Source organism: Oncorhynchus keta, chromosome 11, assembly GCF_023373465.1.
Source record: "Oncorhynchus keta strain PuntledgeMale-10-30-2019 chromosome 11, Oket_V2, whole genome shotgun sequence".
Lineage (NCBI taxonomy): Eukaryota > Metazoa > Chordata > Actinopteri > Salmoniformes > Salmonidae > Oncorhynchus > Oncorhynchus keta.
This window is the reverse complement of record NC_068431.1, coordinates 21,909,879-21,930,402: the sequence shown is the minus strand read 5'-3', so window position 1 is coordinate 21,930,402 and position 20,524 is coordinate 21,909,879. Positions and strand designations below refer to the sequence as shown.

General features: G+C 41.6%; 1 protein-coding gene across 3 annotated transcripts in view; it reads right to left on the bottom strand.

Annotated features, from left to right (window-relative positions):
* Window positions 1–20,524, bottom strand: part of LOC118370570 (glutamate receptor 4-like) — a 217,932-nt gene that overhangs the window by 39,654 nt on the left and 157,754 nt on the right. For 2 of the 3 annotated variants that reach the window (XM_052529696.1, XM_052529694.1), the window contains exons 8-11: window positions 20,378–20,482; window positions 15,994–16,098; window positions 10,769–10,975; window positions 8,487–8,860 (exon numbers count right to left, since the gene is read on the bottom strand). In XM_052529696.1, the coding sequence (XP_052385656.1) occupies window positions 8,487–8,860; window positions 10,769–10,975; window positions 15,994–16,098; window positions 20,378–20,482 (791 nt within the window). Of the gene's footprint in view, window positions 1–8,486; window positions 8,861–10,768; window positions 10,976–12,703; window positions 14,829–15,993; window positions 16,099–20,377; window positions 20,483–20,524 lie in introns of those variants that run through there. The other variant, XM_052529695.1, reaches the window with a different exon arrangement.

The window sequence follows — 20,524 nt, the reverse complement described above, 5'->3', positions numbered from 1 at the left end:
AATGTGTTATTCGATGTGTTTCTATCGGCTATAGTAGTTAAGGTTGAATGTGTTATTCGATGTGTTTCTATCGGCTATAGTAATTAAGGTTGAATGTGTTATTCGTGTGTTTCTATCGGCTATAGTAGTTAAGGTTGAATGTGTTATTCGATGTGTTTCTATCGGCTATAGTAATTAAGGTTTAATGTGTTATTCGATGTGTTTCTATCGGCTATAGTAGTTAAGGTTTAATGTGTTATTCGATGTGTTTCTATCGGCTATAGTAATTAAGGTTGAATGTGTTATTCGATGTGTTTCTAATGTAATTAAGGTTGAATGTGTTATTCGATGTGTTTCTATCGGCTATAGTAGTTAAGGTTTAATGTGTTATTCGATGTGTTTCTATCGGCTATAGTAGTTAAGGTTTAATGTGTTATTCGATGTGTTTCTATCGGCTATAGTAATTAAGGTTGAATGTGTTATTCGATGTGTTTCTATCGGCTATAGTAGTTAAGGTTTAATGTGTTATTCGATGTGTTTCTATCGGCTATAGTAGTTAAGGTTTAATGTGTTATTCGATGTGTTTCTATCGGCTATAGTAATTAAGGTTGAATGTGTTAATCGATGTGTTTCTATCGGCTATGTAATTAAGGTTGAATGTGTTATTCGATGTGTTTCTATCGGCTATAGTAGTTAAGGTTTAATGTGTTATTCGATGTGTTTCTATCGGCTATAGTAATTAAGGTTGAATGTGTTATTCGATGTGTTTCTATCGGCTATAGTAGTTAAGGTTGAATGTGTTATTCGATGTGTTTCTATCGGCTATAGTAGTTTCTATCTATCGGCTATAGTAGTTAAGGTTTAATGTGTTATTCGATGTGTTTCTATCGGCTATAGTAGTTAAGGTTTAATGTGTTATTCGATGTGTTTCTATCGGCTATAGTAGTTAAGGTTTAATGTGTTATTCGATGTGTTTCTATCGGCTATAGTAATTAAGGTTGAATGTGTTATTCTGTGTTTCTATCGGCTATAGTAGTTAAGGTTTAATGTGTTATTCGATGTGTTTCTATCGGCTATAGTAGTTAAGGTTGAATGTGTTATTCGATGTGTTTCTATCGGCTATAGTAGTTAAGGTTGAATGTGTTATTCGATGTGTTTCTATCGGCTATAGTAATTAAGGTTTAATGTGTTATTCGATGTGTTTCTATCGGCTATAGTAGTTAAGGTTGAATGTGTTATTCGATGTGTTTCTATCGGCTATAGTAATTAAGGTTTAATGTGTTATTCGATGTGTTTCTATCGGCTATAGTAGTTAAGGTTTAATGTGTTATTCGATGTGTTTCTATCGGCTATAGTAATTAAGGTTGAATGTGTTATTCGATGTGTTTCTATCGGCTATAGTAGTTAAGGTTGAATGTGTTATTCGATGTGTTTCTATCGGCTATAGTAATTAAGGTTGAATGTGTTATTCGATGTGTTTCTATCGGCTATAGTAGTTAAGGTTTAATGTGTTATTCGATGTGTTTCTATCGGCTATAGTAGTTAAGGTTTAATGTGTTATTCGATGTGTTTCTATCGGCTATAGTAGTTAAGGTTTAATGTGTTATTCGATGTGTTTCTATCGGCTATAGTAGTTAAGGTTGAATGTGTTATTCGATGTGTTTCTATCGGCTATAGTAATTAAGGTTGAATGTGTTATTCGATGTGTTTCTATCGGCTATAGTAGTTAAGGTTGAATGTGTTATTCGATGTGTTTCTATCGGCTATAGTAATTAAGGTTTAATGTGTTATTCGATGTGTTTCTATCGGCTATAGTAGTTAAGGTTTAATGTGTTATTCGATGTGTTTCTATCGGCTATAGTAATTAAGGTTGAATGTGTTATTCGATGTGTTTCTATGTAATTAAGGTTGAATGTGTTATTCGATGTGTTTCTATCGGCTATAGTAGTTAAGGTTTAATGTGTTATTCGATGTGTTTCTATCGGCTATAGTAATTAAGGTTTAATGTGTTATTCGATGTGTTTCTATCGGCTATAGTAGTTAAGGTTGAATGTGTTATTCGATGTGTTTCTATCGGCTATAGTAATTAAGGTTTAATGTGTTATTCGATGTGTTTCTATCGGCTATAGTAGTTAAGGTTTAATGTGTTATTCGATGTGTTTCTATCGGCTATAGTAATTAAGGTTGAATGTGTTATTCGATGTGTTTCTATCGGCTATAGTAATTAAGGTTGAATGTGTTATTCGATGTGTTTCTATCGGCTATAGTAGTTAAGGTTTAATGTGTTATTCGATGTGTTTCTATCGGCTATAGTAGTTAAGGTTTAATGTGTTATTCGATGTGTTTCTATCGGCTATAGTAATTAAGGTTGAATGTGTTATTCGTTTTCTAATAGTAGTTAAGGTTTAATGTGTTATTCGATGTGTTTCTATCGGCTATAGTAGTTAAGGTTTAATGTGTTATTCGATGTGTTTCTATCGGCTATAGTAATTAAGGTTGAATGTGTTAATCGATGTGTTTCTATCGGCTATAGTAATTAAGGTTGAATGTGTTATTCGATGTGTTTCTATCGGCTATAGTAATTAAGGTTGAATGTGTTATTCGATGTGTTTCTATCGGCTATAGTAGTTAAGGTTGAATGTGTTATTCGATGTGTTTCTATCGGCTATAGTAGTTAAGGTTGAATGTGTTATTCGATGTGTTTCTATCGGCTATAGTAATTAAGGTTGAATGTGTTATTCGATGTGTTTCTATCGGCTATAGTAATTAAGGTTGAATGTGTTATTCGATGTGTTTCTATCGGCTATAGTAATTAAGGTTGAATGTGTTATTCGATGTGTTTCTATCGGCTATAGTAATTAAGGTTGAATGTGTTATTCGATGTGTTTCTATCGGCTATAGTAATTAAGGTTGAATGTGTTATTCGATGTGTTTCTATCGGCTATAGTAGTTAAGGTTGAATGTGTTATTCGATGTGTTTCTATCGGCTATAGTAGTTAAGGTTGAATGTGTTATTCGATGTGTTTCTATCGGCTATAGTAGTTAAGGTTTAATGTGTTATTCGATGTGTTTCTATCGGCTATAGTAGTTAAGGTTTAATGTGTTAATCGATGTGTTTCTATCGGCTATAGTAGTTAAGGTTTAATGTGTTAATCGATGTGTTTCTATCGGCTATAGTAGTTAAGGTTTAATGTGTTAATCGATGTGTTTCTATCGGCTATAGTAGTTAAGGTTGAATGTGTTAATCGATGTGTTTCTATCGGCTATAGTAGTTAAGGTTTAATGTGTTAATCGATGTGTTTCTATCGGCTATAGTAGTTAAGGTTTAATGTGTTAATCGATGTGTTTCTATCGGCTATAGTAGTTAAGGTTTAATGTGTTATTCGATGTGTTTCTATCGGCTATAGTAATTAAGGTTGAATGTGTTATTCGATGTGTTTCTATCGGCTATAGTAATTAAGGTTGAATGTGTTATTCGATGTGTTTCTATCGGCTATAGTAGTTAAGGTTGAATGTGTTATTCGATGTGTTTCTATCGGCTATAGTAGTTAAGGTTGAATGTGTTATTCGATGTGTTTCTATCGGCTATAGTAGTTAAGGTTTAATGTGTTAATCGATGTGTTTCTATCGGCTATAGTAATTAAGGTTGAATGTGTTATTCGATGTGTTTCTATCGGCTATAGTAGTTAAGGTTGAATGTGTTATTCGATGTGTTTCTATCGGCTATAGTAGTTAAGGTTTAATGTGTTATTCGATGTGTTTCTATCGGCTATAGTAGTTAAGGTTTAATGTGTTATTCGATGTGTTTCTATCGGCTATAGTAATTAAGGTTGAATGTGTTATTCGATGTGTTTCTATCGGCTATAGTAGTTAAGGTTGAATGTGTTATTCGATGTGTTTCTATTGGCTATAGTAATTAAGGTTTAATGTGTTATTCGATGTGTTTCTATCGGCTATAGTAGTTAAGGTTTAATGTGTTATTCGATGTGTTTCTATCGGCTATAGTAATTAAGGTTGAATGTGTTATTCGATGTGTTTCTATCGGCTATAGTAATTAAGGTCAACTTCAATATTTGATCAAAACATTTTTCAATATATATTTTTTTATACCTAAAGGGGTACTAAAATTCAAAATCAAATAGTTAAATGATCCATTGTATGAAAATCTAAAAACAATTCCACGTGTTAGCTTGGTAGATTCCCTTCACCATGCTCAAAAGAATATGCAATGTCTGTTAACTGCTGAACATATTTAGGCTTGCCATAACAAAGGGATTGAATGCTTATTGACTCAAGACATTTTCATTTTTAATTAAACTGTAAACCTTTTGAAAACATAATTCCACTGTGACATTATGGGGTATTGTGTGTTGGCCAGTGACACAAAATATACATTTAATCCATTTGAAATGCAGGCTGTAACATAACAAAATGTGGAAAAAGTCAATTGGTGTGAATGTTTTCTGAAGGCACTGTATATGCCTCGCACGTACACAAGCTTCCTTTCCTTATCACTGCAGATGAATGGTGTGCCATAGTCTTAAACCCTTCACTAAAACTGTGCCCTTGGCATTCCCTCATTTTCTCCACACTCCCAAAGTCCCCTAATCTCTCGGTGGAGGCGATTTGCATGCCCCCTTGTCAGGGTAAAATTCAGTCGACCCCCTCCGTAGTGAACTTTTGGTGACAGATTGGGACAGGGCCTGTGGGATTACTGAAACTTTATCTGTGATAGGTGTGGGACAGACAGACAGACAGACAGACAGACAGACAGACAGACAGACAGACAGACAGACAGACAGACAGACACACAGTAGTCTGACCACACTGTGGAGAGACATAAGGACAACATGTAGACGAAATGTAGAGTTTCAATAGTAAACACTGACTAAATGACTAAACTTTAGCAGTAATAAAATTCCAGAAAATTTCCCAGAAAATTCCCATGTTTTCCAGAAATCGCAGAAGGAGGATTCCCATTTGGATTATTACTTGTCCTGCGTATTCCCTCTTGATTGCGAGAATCCCAAACTGGGATTTCTGGAAAACCTTTAGGAACGTTATCAGAATTATATACAGTATGTTGTGGATGAGGATCCCTTCTCATGGGAAATAAGTTAACTTAAGTGGACGACTTAAAATGAAGTGGACTTAAGTCAAAATCATAGGCCCACTATAGCTCCCTCAAGATAGAGGTGCTATAGGACGTTATAGGATGCTACGTAACGGGCGCTATCATTTCGACGGTGCTCTTGTCTAATGTACCTTAGTGTTCTCCATCTTGTGTATGCCTCTGCTCTGGTCCTGTGTAGGAGGGCTGAAAAATACAGGCTGATTTTGGTTCCTCCTCTCCATTTTACACCATTTTTAATCTTAAATCTTAGAGGAACTGAAGATATCCATAGGAACCATTAAAGACTACAAGAGCTTAAACTTAAACTCAGCGATATGACGTGACCACAAGCAGCAGTATGAACCAAAGATAATGCAGGGGAGGTCAAGCTTTTGCTTTCAGCTGTCTTTGTGTGTTTTGCGGAAGTCACCATAACTGCTATTGTAATGCTAACGTCATATCGCTGAGTCTACCTTTAAAATAACTCTAAGGATCATAAAGCTGACCTGGGACCTATTTGACGTATGTCAAATACGTACCTCAAGTCATTTTAAATATTCAACTGTGCTTGATTTAGTTTTCTCTGTATCATAGAGCAAATATAGTCCCAAAAGTGCAAACTCCAAACTAGACCAAGCACACCGCAAATACGTTTAAGTATTTGACACAGGATATTATCTAAGAAATTTGACCCAGGTCTGTCATGAAATTGCTATGAATATAACTACACAAATCCTAAAGATCTTCATCACGACTACAGAACAGCAGGCAGATGCTCTGTGAGTGGGCAGAAAGGTGTGTCACAGACAGGAAGCTTGACCCGGAAGCAATGACACCCAGCACTGACTGGTTACTGAATATTTTTTGGTGGTTCATGATCGGACGAGAGGTAGGTAATAGTAAGTAATGGATGATATACCCTTTGACCTCTCATGCCTGTTGAACGCAGAACTACAGTGTATGAAACACACACCAGACACATCAGAGACAATGGGACAGCAGTCCAATTTCTTTCTAAACAGACAGATCACAATGCACGAACAAACACACAAACACACGCACAAACACACAAACATACAAACACACAAACACACACACGTACACACCACAGCACAGCAGACAGTGGCTAAACTAGAAACTGGAAGCAGAGACGAGACATTCTTATTACAAACTACAGGCCAATGATATTTACAGTGGCCAGAAAAAGTATGTGAACCCTTTGGAATTATCTGGATTTCTGCATAAATTGGTCATAAAATTAGATCTGGTCTTCATCTAAGTTACATCAACAGACAAACCCAGTCTGTTTAAACTAATAACACACAAATTAATGTATTTTTCTTGTGTATATTGAATACATAATTTAAACATTCACAGTGTAGGTTGGGAAGGTATGTGAACCCCAGGCTAATGACTTCTCCAAAAGCTAATTGGAGTCAGGAGTCAGCTAACCTGGAGTACAATCATTGAGACGAGATTAGAGATGTTGGTTAGAGCTGCCCTGCCCTTTCCAGCTTTATGCACGTCAACAATTCTTAATCTTGAGTCTTCTGAGATGTCTTTTGTTTGAGGCATGGTTCACATCAGGCAATGCTTCTTGTGAATAGCAAACTCAAATTTTGTGAGTGTTTATATAGGGTTACAAAAGTATCTCTAAAAGCCTTGATATTCATCAGTCCACGGTAAGACAAATTATCTATAAATTGAGAGAGTTCAGCAATGATGCTACTCTCCCTAGGAGTGGTAGGCGTGGCTGTCCTGCAAAGATGACTGCAAGAACACAACGCAGAATGCTCAATGAGGTTAAGAAGAATCTTAGAGTGTCAGCTAAGGACTTAATTAAAGAAATCTCTGAAAAATGCTAACATCTCTGTTGACGAGTCTACGATACGTAAAACACTAAACAAGAATGCTGTTTATGGGAGGACACCATGGAAGCAGCAACTGCTGTCCTAAAAAACCATTGCTGTATGACTGAAGTTTGCAAAAGAGCATCTGGATGTACCACAGCGCTACTGGCAAAATATTCTGTGGACAGATGAAACTAAAGTTGGAGTTATTTGGAAGAAAGAAACACACTATGTGTGGAGAAAAAAAGGCACCGCACACCAACATCAACCTCATCCCAACTGTAAAGTATGGTGGAGGGAGCATCATGGTTTGGGGCTGCTTTGCTGCCTCAGGGCTTGGACAGCTTGCTATCACTGATGTTAAACAAAAAAAAACAAGTTTATCAAGACATTTTGCAGGAGAATGTAAGGCTATCTGTCTGGAAAACGACCCAAACCACAGAAGTAAATCAACAACAGAATGGCTTCAACAGAAGAAAACACGCCTTCTGGAGTGGAGTAGTCAGAGTCCTGACCTCAACCCGATTGAGATGCTGTGGCTAGACCTCAAGATAATGATTCACACCAGGCATCCCAAGAATATTGCTGAACTGAAACAGTTTTGTAAAGAGGAATGGTCCAAAATTCCTCCTGACCGTTGTGCAGGTCTGCTCCTCAACTACAGAAAAAGTTTGGTTGAGGTTATTTCTGTCAAACCTAGGGTCAACCAGTTATTAAATCCAAGGGTTCACATACTTTTCCCACTCTGCACTGTGAATGTTTACACAGTGTGTTCAAAACGTATAATTGTTTGTGTGTTATTAGTTAAAGCAGACTGTGTTTGTCTATTGTTTTGACTTAGATGAAGATCAGATCAAATTGTATGACCAATGTATGTAGAAGTCCAGGTAATTCCAAAGGGTAATGTATACATTTTCTTGCCAATGTAGCTATTTTCACATATGTGATATAAAGCGACAATTTTGGTGTGAATACTAAGGAGACAAAAAAACTATGGTGCAAGTTTAAATTCTACAGAGTGGAGTAACTATGGTTGTTCTGCAACAGACAGTGAAGAGACTCATAGTTAGCCAGCGAATGAAACATGTATACTGTATGAGCCATAGCATCCTGAGGCAGCTGTTATCAATGGCCAACAGCCTTTAATACTCAACACAATAAAGAAAGGGACATTGTGGGGACATTTGGATGTAATTTAGTACTATGTGTTTAATTTAATATATAAATATATGTGATATATATATATCTCTAACCTAAGAGATGTTTGGATATAGTCTAGTACTATGTGTGTAATGTCGTACTGTGTGTGTAACGTAGTACTATGTGTGTAATGTAGTACTATGTGTGTAATGTAGTACTATGTGTGTAATGTAGTACTATGTGTGTAATGGAGTAGTAGTAGTGACATATTTATCTCTCAGCTGGCCAAGGTATAATATTTCAGAATATATTGTTGTAGTAGTACGTGTGTACTGTAGTAGTACGTGTGTACTGTAGTAGTATGTATGTACTGTAGTCTTAGTAGTAATGCATCTATCTCTCACCTCGGGGAGATGTCACATCCCTGCTGCATGAAGGCACCCAGGGAGAACCAGAGGGAGTTGAAGATGCCAAACTCGTTGGGGGGCTGGTCGCTGGGCGGACCGTCGGTACCCTCTTCGGGCTCCTCGGTGTGCCACTCGTACGGGCTGAAACGGCTGACCAGGAAGAGCACCACGCTTACGCCGATATAGGCGAACACAATGCACATCCAGATCTCGTAGGCCAGCGGGTCCAGGAAGGAGAACACCCCAGGTTTGGACTTCTGGGGCTTCTTGATCATGATGGAGATGCCCAGCGACATGAAGGGCTTAGAGAAGTCGATCACCTCCTCCCGGACCAGCGTGATTGTCAATGGGGCCACAGCGATTTCCGCTTTCTGCGTGTGGGCGGCGGGAGAGAAGGAAAGAAGGAAGGGAAATAGCGGAAGTAGTTAGCATTTCAACTAGACAGTCATCTAAGCTCCTAACAAAACTGTGGACAAACGGTAGACAACAGTAGACAGTATCTGTTTTTTGTTCTCTTTCCACCTTATTCAGCACTGTCAACTTCACACACTACAGTGAGTGAGTGTGAGCCTGAGGCGAGCCCATATCCAAATGTATTGTACTAAAGATGAATTGTTCCCAAAGGGACATACATGTACTGTACATACAAGATCAGCTACAGTATGTCAGAGCCAGAAAAGCCAGGGGCTGTATGTATATCAAGTATCTCAGAGCAGGAGTACTGATCTAGGATCAGGTCCCTCCTGTCCATGTAATATTATCTAAAAGGCAAAACTGATAATAAAAATAAAACCATACTGAGTCGCTTGATGGAAACGGCCCGAGAACTCTCTTCTTCGTCGACCATGTCTATCATTCACACATCTGGCTATCCTCCTATCTGACACAATCACTAAGTACACAAATCACAAACAACAACAACAACCACCAGTATTTCTCCCCATCCCACCTTTTTTCATTTCATTTTGCCATTTTGCCACTTAGCCACTTTTTCTGATTGAACATGTCTTACAATGTTTCGAATAGAAAAAGATGGGCAGTAGCTCTAATCCTAGCGGCTTAATTCGAAAGGCCTCGGATTTGAAGGGAATCAAATAACGCCGTTGGAGAAATATGCGTACAACACAAGACGAAAACATTTGACACAGGATACACGTATTGCTTCTTTGCGGCAAATCCACAAACCAGATTATTGTTAGTGATTTAGCAACACATCCGACCTTTCCTGCCTGGACATCTGCAGTGGGGAATTTGGGATTTATCCGCAAATAAATTAATAAAAGTTTGATATATTACAAGCCGACATGTTGCATAGAGGGAGAGAGAGAAGAAACAGAGATACAAATTCCCTCGTCCTCAGCATTAATTACTAAGATGACAGGTTGGCTTGCATTGAGTAACCATTAAAATACATGACAGGGCTGAAATGGGGGGAGACCTTTCACGGTGACACAGGCTTTGAAAAGGACTGTCAGAGGGTGAATGGTCACCAGGCAAGGTCTTAGAGACAGGGAAGTGCTGACGGGCTAAGCTCTGAGCTCACAGCTTCCCTCTGCACTGTAAGAGCCCTGCAATCTCTCTAAGCTTTCACACACACATGCACACACACACACACTTTTAAAGTACAGTACCTTCATTTTTCACCCCTTGTACAAACACCCCCTACACCTGTACATGAATCCTGTTATCTCTTAGCAACAGACAGGAGGTAGCTAAGCACCGGCATCATTTAACCCTCTCACCTCTCAAACTTAACACATCACACACAAAGCACACTTTAACCCCTACACCTCTATCACACTTGACACACTACACTGGTCCCAGCTCTAGCCCCTAGCACGATCACCTTATAATAGCCTGTATCTCTTAGCTAGAAGCACTAGGGTTGCACAATTCTAATAACTTTCCCCAAAAATAATTTATAAATGAGAATCCAGGAATCAGAGGGAATCCAACCGCGATTTCTGGAATTTTTCCACCCTAATAAACACCAAAAGATCCCTTATCCCAAGGTTTAGTTTGGTCAAGATCAAGCTATTTGAAGTAGTCCAGATAACTGACCAACTGACGAGTGTCAAGCCATCTGTGTTTTGTGTTTAAAACAACTGATTCTGTGTCTTCAGTTCATTGGCTGCCTTTAACTAAACAGATTTACAAATGAATGTAAAGTGCGAGTGAAACCCTGCATCAAATAAACTTTAAAAATGGGTCAACAAAGTCAAGGCGATCCCGCACGCACACACACGCACAAACACCCCTCAGTGCCCTGTCCCTCTTACCCCGTACACCAGCTCCCCAACCATGCCATTCCAAATCTTGGTCTCTGGGTCCCGGGCGCCGTACTTTCCGTCGGGTACGATAGCGATCTTGTACTTGATGCCAATGTGTTTGGCAATCTCCGAGGCCAGGTCCACGCAGTAGCCTTCATACTGGTCATTGCCCTCGTACAACTCCCAGTTCTTCTTCAACATGACATATGGACCCTCCTACAAAGTGACACACACACCACAGGGACCACAGGGTCAAACTGACAAACATGTCCCCCGCTTACAGACAGTCACTTGCCCAGCGAGCATAACTGGTTGACACCAGGTCATAATGAGTGACGTTGTAATGACGTAAATTCAACCAGTTTCAAAATGTTGTTTAAGTGAAGTCATAGTGATATTATTTTAATAAATTTTTAAAACTGGTTGAATTGACGTCATTAGAACGTAATGATTATGTCATTTCAACCAGTTTTGCCCATTGGATTTTTCACAGAAAAATAGACAGAAGACAAGCGTGCAGAAACACATACAGTATGTATTTTGTAGACATGACCGAGAAATAGGCCTACACAATTTAGCAACAAATAGGGCTTACAGTATGATATTGTGTGGATCTTCCAAAATGAACAAACAAGATTGCTTTTCTATAAATATGGAGTTCATGTTAAAAGATTATGTACCAATGTTTCAACTTCTTGAACACAGATGTGGACGATAAAACAGCCATTGAACGTTACACTGGCTATTATTTAAAATGGTACTGTGATACAGTATGAGAGAGAGAGAGAGAGAGAGAGAGAGAGATACAGAGATACAGAGAGAGATACAGAGAGAGATACAGAGAGAGAGCAAGACAGAGACAGAAGGGGAGAGAAAGAGAGAAAGTGAGAGAGCAAAAGAGAAAGACAGAAAGAGAGGGGGAGAGAAAGACAGAGGTAAAGACAGTCAGAAAGACACAGACAGTCAGAAAGACAGAGGTAAAGACAGTCAGAAAGACACAGACAGTCAGAAAGACAGAGGTAAAGACAGTCAGAAAGACACAGTCAGAAAGACACAGTCAGACAGTCAGACAGTCAGACAGACAGACAGACAGACAGACAGACAGACAGACAGACAGACAGACAGACAGACAGACAGACAGACAGACAGACAGACAGACAGACAGACAGACAGACAGACAGACAGACAGACAGACAGACAGACAGACAGAGAAAGCGAGACAGACAGACAGAGAAAGCGAGACAGACAGAGAGAGACAGACAGACAGTAGACAGAGAGAGCGATCAAGACAGATCGGGACAAAAAGAAAGACAGAGAGAGCGATCGAGACAGATCGGGACAGACAGATAGACAGAGAAAGCGAGACAGACAGAGAGAGAGAGACAGACAGACAGAGAGACAGATCGAGACAGACAGAAAAACTGAGAGAGACAGATAGAAAGGACATTGAAAAAACTTAAAGAACTCTTAAAGAATGCTGAAAGTCAGCAGCAGATTTGAAATGTTTCCAGACTCTCCACGTCCAAGTTGATCATGGCTTGTCTCAGTGGGTAATGAACCCTATTAGACATAGCGTTACACACACACGCACGTACACACACATAAGTAGAAGGAAGAGAGTCCAGTAAGTGTATGTGTGTGAGTTGGAGTTGACAATCGAATTGACAGATACACAGTCTGTCTGATAGGTGAGGAGTATGTACAATAATAAACTTCATAAAGATTGGTATTGACGACATACTCCATCTCTCTCTCTGATAGGTGAGGAGTATGTACAATAATAAACGTCAAAATAATGGGTCTTGACTATATACTACATCTCTCTCTCTGTCTCTCTCAAAATATCTATGTGTCGCAGTCATCATGTCACAAATCAAACCTTTATTTTTCACTTGGCTGCATGACATTCAGTAAATTGAGCACATTTCAAGCATGAGTGGAAAAATATATTTGAAAACGTTGAGGTGCTCTCAGTAAGTCCCCCAGCTGCTGCTGTTGGGGTAAAACACCATTCAGTTGCTTTGTCCTTGATATGAGGTGGAAATGGGTATTTATTGGATGAGAACAATCTTAAAGCCATCTCTCATTCCTTATGGTGAAACAGGAGACGTATGCTAGCTGTAGTAGTGGGTATTTGATGAATGAGAACAATCTTAAAGCCATCTCTCATTCCTTATGGTGAAACAGGAGACGTATGCTAGCTGTAGTAGTGGGTATTTATTGGATGAGAACAATCTTAAAGCCATCTCTCATTCCTTATGGTGAAACAGGAGACGTATGCTAGCTGTAGTAGTGGGTATTTATTGGATGTGTACTGGAGGCCCCTTTCTTATTCTGACATACCCCTAGCAAACAGGAGCTGTTCTAAAGACATTAGGCAATGTTCCCCTTAGGTCCCTTGTAGGGTTTTTGTACAACGTTATCCTACATACACTCTGAGAAGGTTAAAACATGACATTTCCCTCGGGAACATAATGGTACGTTCAATACTGTAGGGTTAGAAAGGTGTGCGGTTCCAAGCTCTGCCGAAATAGATTCAGTCAGAGTGCCATTGTTATAAACTATATTCATTATCTGACTAACACCAATAAAAAATTGCTTTTTTGTCTGAAGCCCTTTGAATAATATAGCCATTGAATCAGGTGAGCGACAGTCCAATGCGTTTGCTTTCAGTCTAGAGATTAGCCATATTCAGAGCTACCACTGTGGATTAATGATTGCTATACCAGTCCAATTATTATTATTTTATTTAACTAGGCAAGCAGTTCAGAATAAATTCTTATTGACAATGAAACCTGGACGACGCTGGGCCAATTGTGCGCCGTCTTTTTAGACTCCCAATCATGGCCAGTTGTGATACAGTCTGGATTCGAACCAGGGTGTCTGTAGTGACGCCTTTAGCACTGAGATGCAGTGCCTTAGACCACTGCGCCACTCCGGAGCCCAAAAGACGGCTTGTCATCAGAACGAATAGCATATTTACATGAGAAACAGCTGAACAGACACTACCTGCCTGACTCTTTTCACTGTAGCATTCCTTTGGCCATATGGTAGCTGATGAAAGCCAGAAAAACCACAAACAAAAGCATTGCATGGACAACAAACAAAACCCCCCCTCCGCCATGTGAATGCCAACTCCCGAGTTGATCGTCCCTTCTGGTTTTATGTACACAAAACATGCCAGCTTTCTCTCTCTCTCTCTCCCTCCAATGCATTGCCAAAACAGTTTGTGTTACTGTTTGCCTTATTGTAGTCACCACAGAATGTAATACTGAAGTAAAAGCTTAATTAGTGTATATTACAGTAAACAAACATTATCAAGCGCAAACACACATTAGAGACTCTATCCGACACAGTCGGCATGGTTAAACACTGATATTATCATGCTCTATAAAATGATTTCTTAGGCAGTGCTTTTGAAGGTGTATTATAAAGCAGTTATATACAAAAATTGAATGGAAACTGACAGATTCAGAGCAGTCTTTTTTAAGTTATTTAGTTAAAATCTCAACATCTATTCCTACATATTTCAAATACTGTTTTAGCCATAATCACCTGCAATATGCCAGGCATGGACATTCATGTAATAAGAACATTTACATCCTAGAGTTGGTTGAGACCAATTGCACACAAACACACACATGTGCAGACATACACACACGCACGCACGCATACGCACAGTTAAGCGCAACCATGTTAATGTGATGTTTGATTAGAAGAACAAAAATGTGTCTTTAGACAGGATGAAGGGTCCATTGTGGCTCCAATCCCCCGCCACATTCTTGTTCATTAACTTAAAAATTTGGTCAGATTGTGTCGATTTTGGGTCTTCTTGAAGGGGTTCATTTTGGCTCTGGATAGATCCTTCCCTTGGGTCAGTTTCCTAATAAGGTGTGCATTAGAATTCACAACGCATCTCTCCGTTGCATCAGTCTGTGTCTTTAGGGGGTTCATTTTGGCTCTGGCTGTGTCCAACACTGTCCGTCAGTCTCCCAATAAGGGATGTGTCATTTGGGCTCAGCTTGTGTCCATTTTCTCAGTTTCTTAAAATGGGGTTCCTCACCAGGGGCTGAAAAGAGGAGGATTCTGCTGAGGTATGATTCTCCAATCCCAATTCCATCCCTCCTCTACTCACTCTGCCTTTCCTTACCGTGTTCTCTCCATCTCCTCTAACTAACTAACTAACTAACCACCTTTACTTTCAGAAACACAGTAAATCTTTTCACACTATCATGCCGACCCGAACGAACTGTGCTGGCCCCGGATATTTCCTTTTCACATTGTCAGCCCGGTTCCAGCATCTAGGAGTAATGCATTACCAGGCCAGCTCAGCACAGCTTGGTTTGGCTCGGCTCGGTTCAGCTCAGTAGTGTGAAAATCCTGATTTAGTACCCATAGTTCACATTACATGCAACCGAGTGTTACAGTATCAGTGCAAAAAGAAGGAGAAACCGAATGTAACAAACAAATATCAAGCAAACAGGAAGGTATCATTTGGGTCCTGAGCCCTAGTAAGTAGGCCCACTAAGTAAACAACAAGTGTTACGTAGGAGGACACAACCTCCTGACATCACAGCACACATCAGCACAGAGATTTTCTGTCTGTGTGCATGTGTGGGTATGAGTGTGTGTGTGTGTGTGTGTGTGTGTGTGTGTGTGTGTGTGTGTGTGTGTGTGTGTGTGTGTGTGTGTGTGTGTGTGTGTGTGTGTGTGTGTGTGTGTGTGTGTGTGTGTGTGTGTGTGTGTGTGTGTGTGTGTGTGTGTGCACCTGTATGTGTGTGTGCATTTGCATCTGTGTGTGCGTGTGTGTGTTTGAGTATAGAATCTGACTTTGTTGCCTCATTAAATACCAACTCTTAAAATGCATGTGTAGCAGTCTCTGGCAGGGACACAGCTCATGCATTTTATAAAGGGGACTAGACTAGTCATGGTAGGTACTGCACTTACAGTGACATGTTTACAATGACATCTCCATCACACCTAATGTAACAACGTCTCAAAAGCATCTGCAGTGCCAATGCTGGTTGGTGAGTGTTTTGTATTATGTTTGTGTTTGTGTGACTGAACGTCTGCCCTGAGGCAGAGGAAGGTAGAGTAAAGCCCCTGGGAGAACAATAAGACTTGAGCGCGCTAGAGGGTGTGTGTGTCTGTGTCTCTTTTGTGCTTGTGTGTCTCTTTGTGTGCATGTGCACGTATGCGCATGTGTGTGTGTGTAAGGTTATAGCGTGTCTTACCATGATAGTGGTGACTACAACAGTTCTGTTCTCCAGGATTTCATTGGGAAGGAGGGCTTCATTCTGGATCAGAACCAGCTTGTCTGAATCCGTCCAGTAACCCATCTGGAGACAGACAGAGGGTGTATGTGTTCAGTGTGTGTAGAGGGTGTATGTGTTCGTACAGTGCGTGAAGAGGGTGTGTTTGTACAGTCGTGGCCAAATGATTTGAGAATGACACAAATATTTATTTTCACAGTCTACTGCCTCAGTTTGTATGATGGCAATTTGCATATACTCCAGAATGTTATGAAGAGTGATCAATTGAATTGCAATTAATTGCAAAGTCCCTCTTTGCCATGCAAATGAACTGAATTCCCCAAAAACATTTCCAATGCATTTCAGCCCTGCCACAAAAGGACCAGCTGACATCATGTCAGTGATTCTCTCGTTAACACAGGTGTGAGTGTTGACGAGGGCAAGGCTGGAGATCACTCTGTCATGCTGATTGAGTTCGAATAGCAGACTGGAAGCTTCAAAAGGAGGGTGGTGCTTGGCATCATCGTTCTTCCTCTGTCAATCATGGTTACCTGCAAGGAAACACGTGCCGTCATCATTGCTTTGAACAAAAAGGGCTTCACAGACAAGAATATCTGCACGCACATTGAGGCGAAGACTTTTGGAGGTTGGCCTGGTGTCAAGAAGGGCAGCAAAGAAGCCACTTCTCTCCAGGAAAAACATCAGGGACAAATTGATATTCTGCATAAGGAAAAAGGGATTGGACTGCTGAGGACTGGGGTAAAGTCATTTTCTCTGATGAATCCCCTTTCCGATTGTTTGGGGCATCCGGAAAAAAGCTTGTCTGGAGAAGACAAGGTGAGTGCTACCATCAGTCCTGTGTCATGCCAACAGTAAAGCATCCTGAGACTATTCATGTGTGGGTTGCTTCTCAGCCAAGGGAGTGGGCTCACTCACAATTTTGCCTAAGAACACAGCCATGAATAAAGAATGGTACAAACACATCCTCCGAGAGCATAAGGCAAAAGTTATAACTAAGTGGCTCGGGGAACAAAACATTGATATTTTGGGTTCATGGCCAGGAAACTCCCCAGACCTTAATCCCATTGAGAACTTGTGGTCAATCCTCAAGAGGTGGGTGGACAAACAAAAACCCACAAATTCTGACAAACTCCAAGCATTGATTATGCAAGAATGGGCTTCCATCAATCAGGATGTGGCCCAGAAGTTAATTGACAGCATGCCAGGACGGATTGCAGAGGTCTTGAAAAAGAAGGGTCAACACTGCACATATTGACTCTTTGCATCAACTTCATGTAATTGTCAATAAAAGCCTTTGAAACGTATGAAATGCTTATAATTATACTTCAGTATTACATAGTAACATCTGACAAAAATATCTGAAGACACTGAAGCAGCAGACTTCGTGAAAATTAAAATTTGTGTCATTCTCAAAACGTTTGGCCACAACTGTATAGTGTGTGTGCAGTGTGTGTAGAGGGTGTGTGTATTCAGCGTGTGTACAGTGTGTATAGAGGGTGTGTGTGTTCAGCATGTGTACAGTGTGTGTAGAGGGTGTGTATGTTCAGTGTGTACAGTGTATTTCTGGTGTGTAGTTTCCAGTATTTCTGTTTCATTATGTGGTGTGAAGATCTGTGAGAGTATCTGAGATAATGTGTGTGTATACAAGCAAAGGATAAGAGCCACACAAATTGTACAGTATGCTTGGATGTGTCATGCACAGTACATTAAAGTACACAATGTTGAAATGTTTAGTATACAGTACATGAGTCGTATAATAGGTGAGTCAAGCTAAGGCAGTCAATATAAATGTCTGCCATATAAATCCATATAAATTGGTGGTGTCTGCCATGGATCAAGAAGACGGGGGGTGATGGCGGGCTGGCCGTGAACTGCTCCTCTCTCTCCCTGCTGAGTGTAGGAATGATTGACGAGCTTTTGAGGGGCGGTGGAGAGGTGTGAGTGTGTGCATGCGTGAGTGTGTGTGAGCGTGTGTGTGCACGCATGTGCATGAATGGAGTTGTCTGTATGTTCGCATGTGTGTGTACCCAGCCCCCCTCCCTCCTGTCCTGACAGGACTCCTAGCGTGCGCAGCCAGCCAGCAGACCCAAACAGCCTGCTGATTGATGAACACACTCCTCCTCCCCTCCTCCCCTCTTCTTCTCCTCCCTCCATCACTTTCTGTCTCTACCGCTCCACTGCTTTCTGTTCACCTACCGTAGTTGGCTGGGGAAACACATACAGTACACAGACAGCACTAAACATACACACATAGGCGCAGGCGCGCACACACATTGCCGAAGCCTGACTATACTATTCATGCAGCAACTTGAATATAGAGATCACTGATACACAATACACAGATTCTACAGACACAGACAATGCTAAACAGATAAACAGATAATGACATGATGTTCGCTCTCTGTCATTTCAAACAGAATTAAATAAACATACAGTTATTCATTGCTCAAACGTGCATATTGTGTTTTTAATATGATTCAGTTATTATGGTATAGCAATTATGGTTATAGCTTGAAAGCATGGGCAGTGATGGAAATTGAGAATAAAATTAAACATTTAGTGAATATAAATTCAAACATATAGTTATGTTTCTAAATTAATGAGTTAAGGTATAATAGTGTGGGCAGTAAGGTGCAGCATAGGTGGGTAAGCCAGTGAGGTGCAGTATAGGTGGGTAAGCCAGTGAGGTGCAGTATAGGTGGGTGAGCCAGTGAGGTGCAGTATAGGTGGGTGAGCCAGTGAGGTGCAGTATAGGTGGGTGAGCCAGTGAGGTGCAGTATAGGTGGGTAAGCCAGTGAGGTGCAGCATAGGTGGGTGAGCCAGTGAGGTGCAGTATAGGTGGGTAAGCCAGTGAGGTGCAGTATAGGTGGGTGAGCCAGTGAGGTGCAGTATAGGTGGGTAAGCCAGTGAGGTGCAGCATAGGTGGGTGAGCCAGTGAGGTGCAGTATAGGTGGGTAAGCCAGTGAGGTGCAGCATAGGTGGGTGAGCCAGTGAGGTGCAGTATAGGTGGGTAAGCCAGTGAGGTGCAGCATAGGTGGGTAAGCCAGTGAGGTGCAGCATAGGTGGGTGAGCCAGTGGTATAGGTGGGTAAGCCAGTGAGGTGCAGCATAGGTGGGTGAGCCAGTGAGGTGCAGTATAGGTGGGTGAGCCAGTGAGGTGCAGTATAGGTGGGTAAGCCAGTGAGGTGCAGTATAGGTGGGTGAGCCAGTGAGGTGCAGTATAGGTGGATAAGCCAGTGAGGTGCAGCATAGGTGGGTGAGCCAGTGAGGTGCAGTATAGGTGGGTAAGCCAGTGAGGTGCAGCATAGGTGGGTGAGCCAGTGAGGTGCAGTATAGGTGGGTAAGCCAGTGAGGTGCAGCATAGGTGGGTGAGCCAGTGAGGTGCAGTATAGGTGGGTAAGCCAGTGAGGTGCAGTATAGGTGGGTGAGCCAGTGAGGTGCAGTATAGGTGGGTAAGCCAGTGAGGTGCAGCATAGGTGGGTGAGCCAGCGAGGTGCAGTATAGGTGGGTAAGCCAGTGAGGTGCAGCATAGGTGGGTGAGCCAGTGAGGTGCAGTATAGGTGGGTAAGCCAGTGAGGTGCAGTATAGGTGGGTAAGCCAGTGAGGTGCAGCATAGGTGGGTGAGCCAGCGAGGTGCAGTATAGGTGGGTAAGCCAGTGAGGTGCAGCATAGGTGGGTGAGCCAGTGAGGTGCAGTATAGGTGGGTGAGCCAGTGAGGTGCAGTATAGGTGGGTAAGCCAGTGAGGTGCAGTATAGGTGGGTAAGCCAGTGAGGTGCAGCATAGGTGGGTGAGCCAGTGAGGTGCAGCATAGGCGGGTGAGCAGTGAGGTGCAGCATAGGTGGGTGAGCCAGTGAGGTGCAGCATCGGGGGGTGAGCCAGTGAGGTGCAGTATAGGTGGGTGAGCCAGTGAGGTGCAGCATAGGGGGGTGAGCCAGTGAGGTGCAGCATTGGGGGGTGAGCCAGTGAGGTGCAGTATAGGGGGGTGAGCCAGTGAGGTGCAGTATAGGGGGGTGAGCCAGTGAGGTGCAGTATAGGTGGGTGAGCCAGTGAGGTGCAGCATAGGTGGGTGAGCCAGTGAGGTGCAGTATAGGTGGGTGAGCCAGTGAGGTGCAGTATAGGGGGTGAGCCAGTGAGGTGCAGCATAGGTGGGTGAGCCAGTGAGGTGCAGCATAGGCGGGTGAGCAAGTGAGGTGCAGCATTGGGGGTAAGCCAGTGAGGTGCAGTATAGGGGGTGAGCCAGTGAGGTGCAGCATCAGGGGGTGAGCCAGTGAGGTGCAGTATAGGGGGGTGAGCCAGTGAGGTGCAGTATAGGTGGGTGAGGCGGTCACAGCACTAGTCTTCTTACCCGTCTGGGTCCGTTGTTCTTCAGCTCAAACACGTCCATGGTGTAGTTGACCCTGCGTCCATAGTGGTCAAACTGGACATTACCTGTTAATCCCTGCAACCGGACCTGCAAACAGAAATCCTGGTTGGAAGATTCCCAGAATCATTA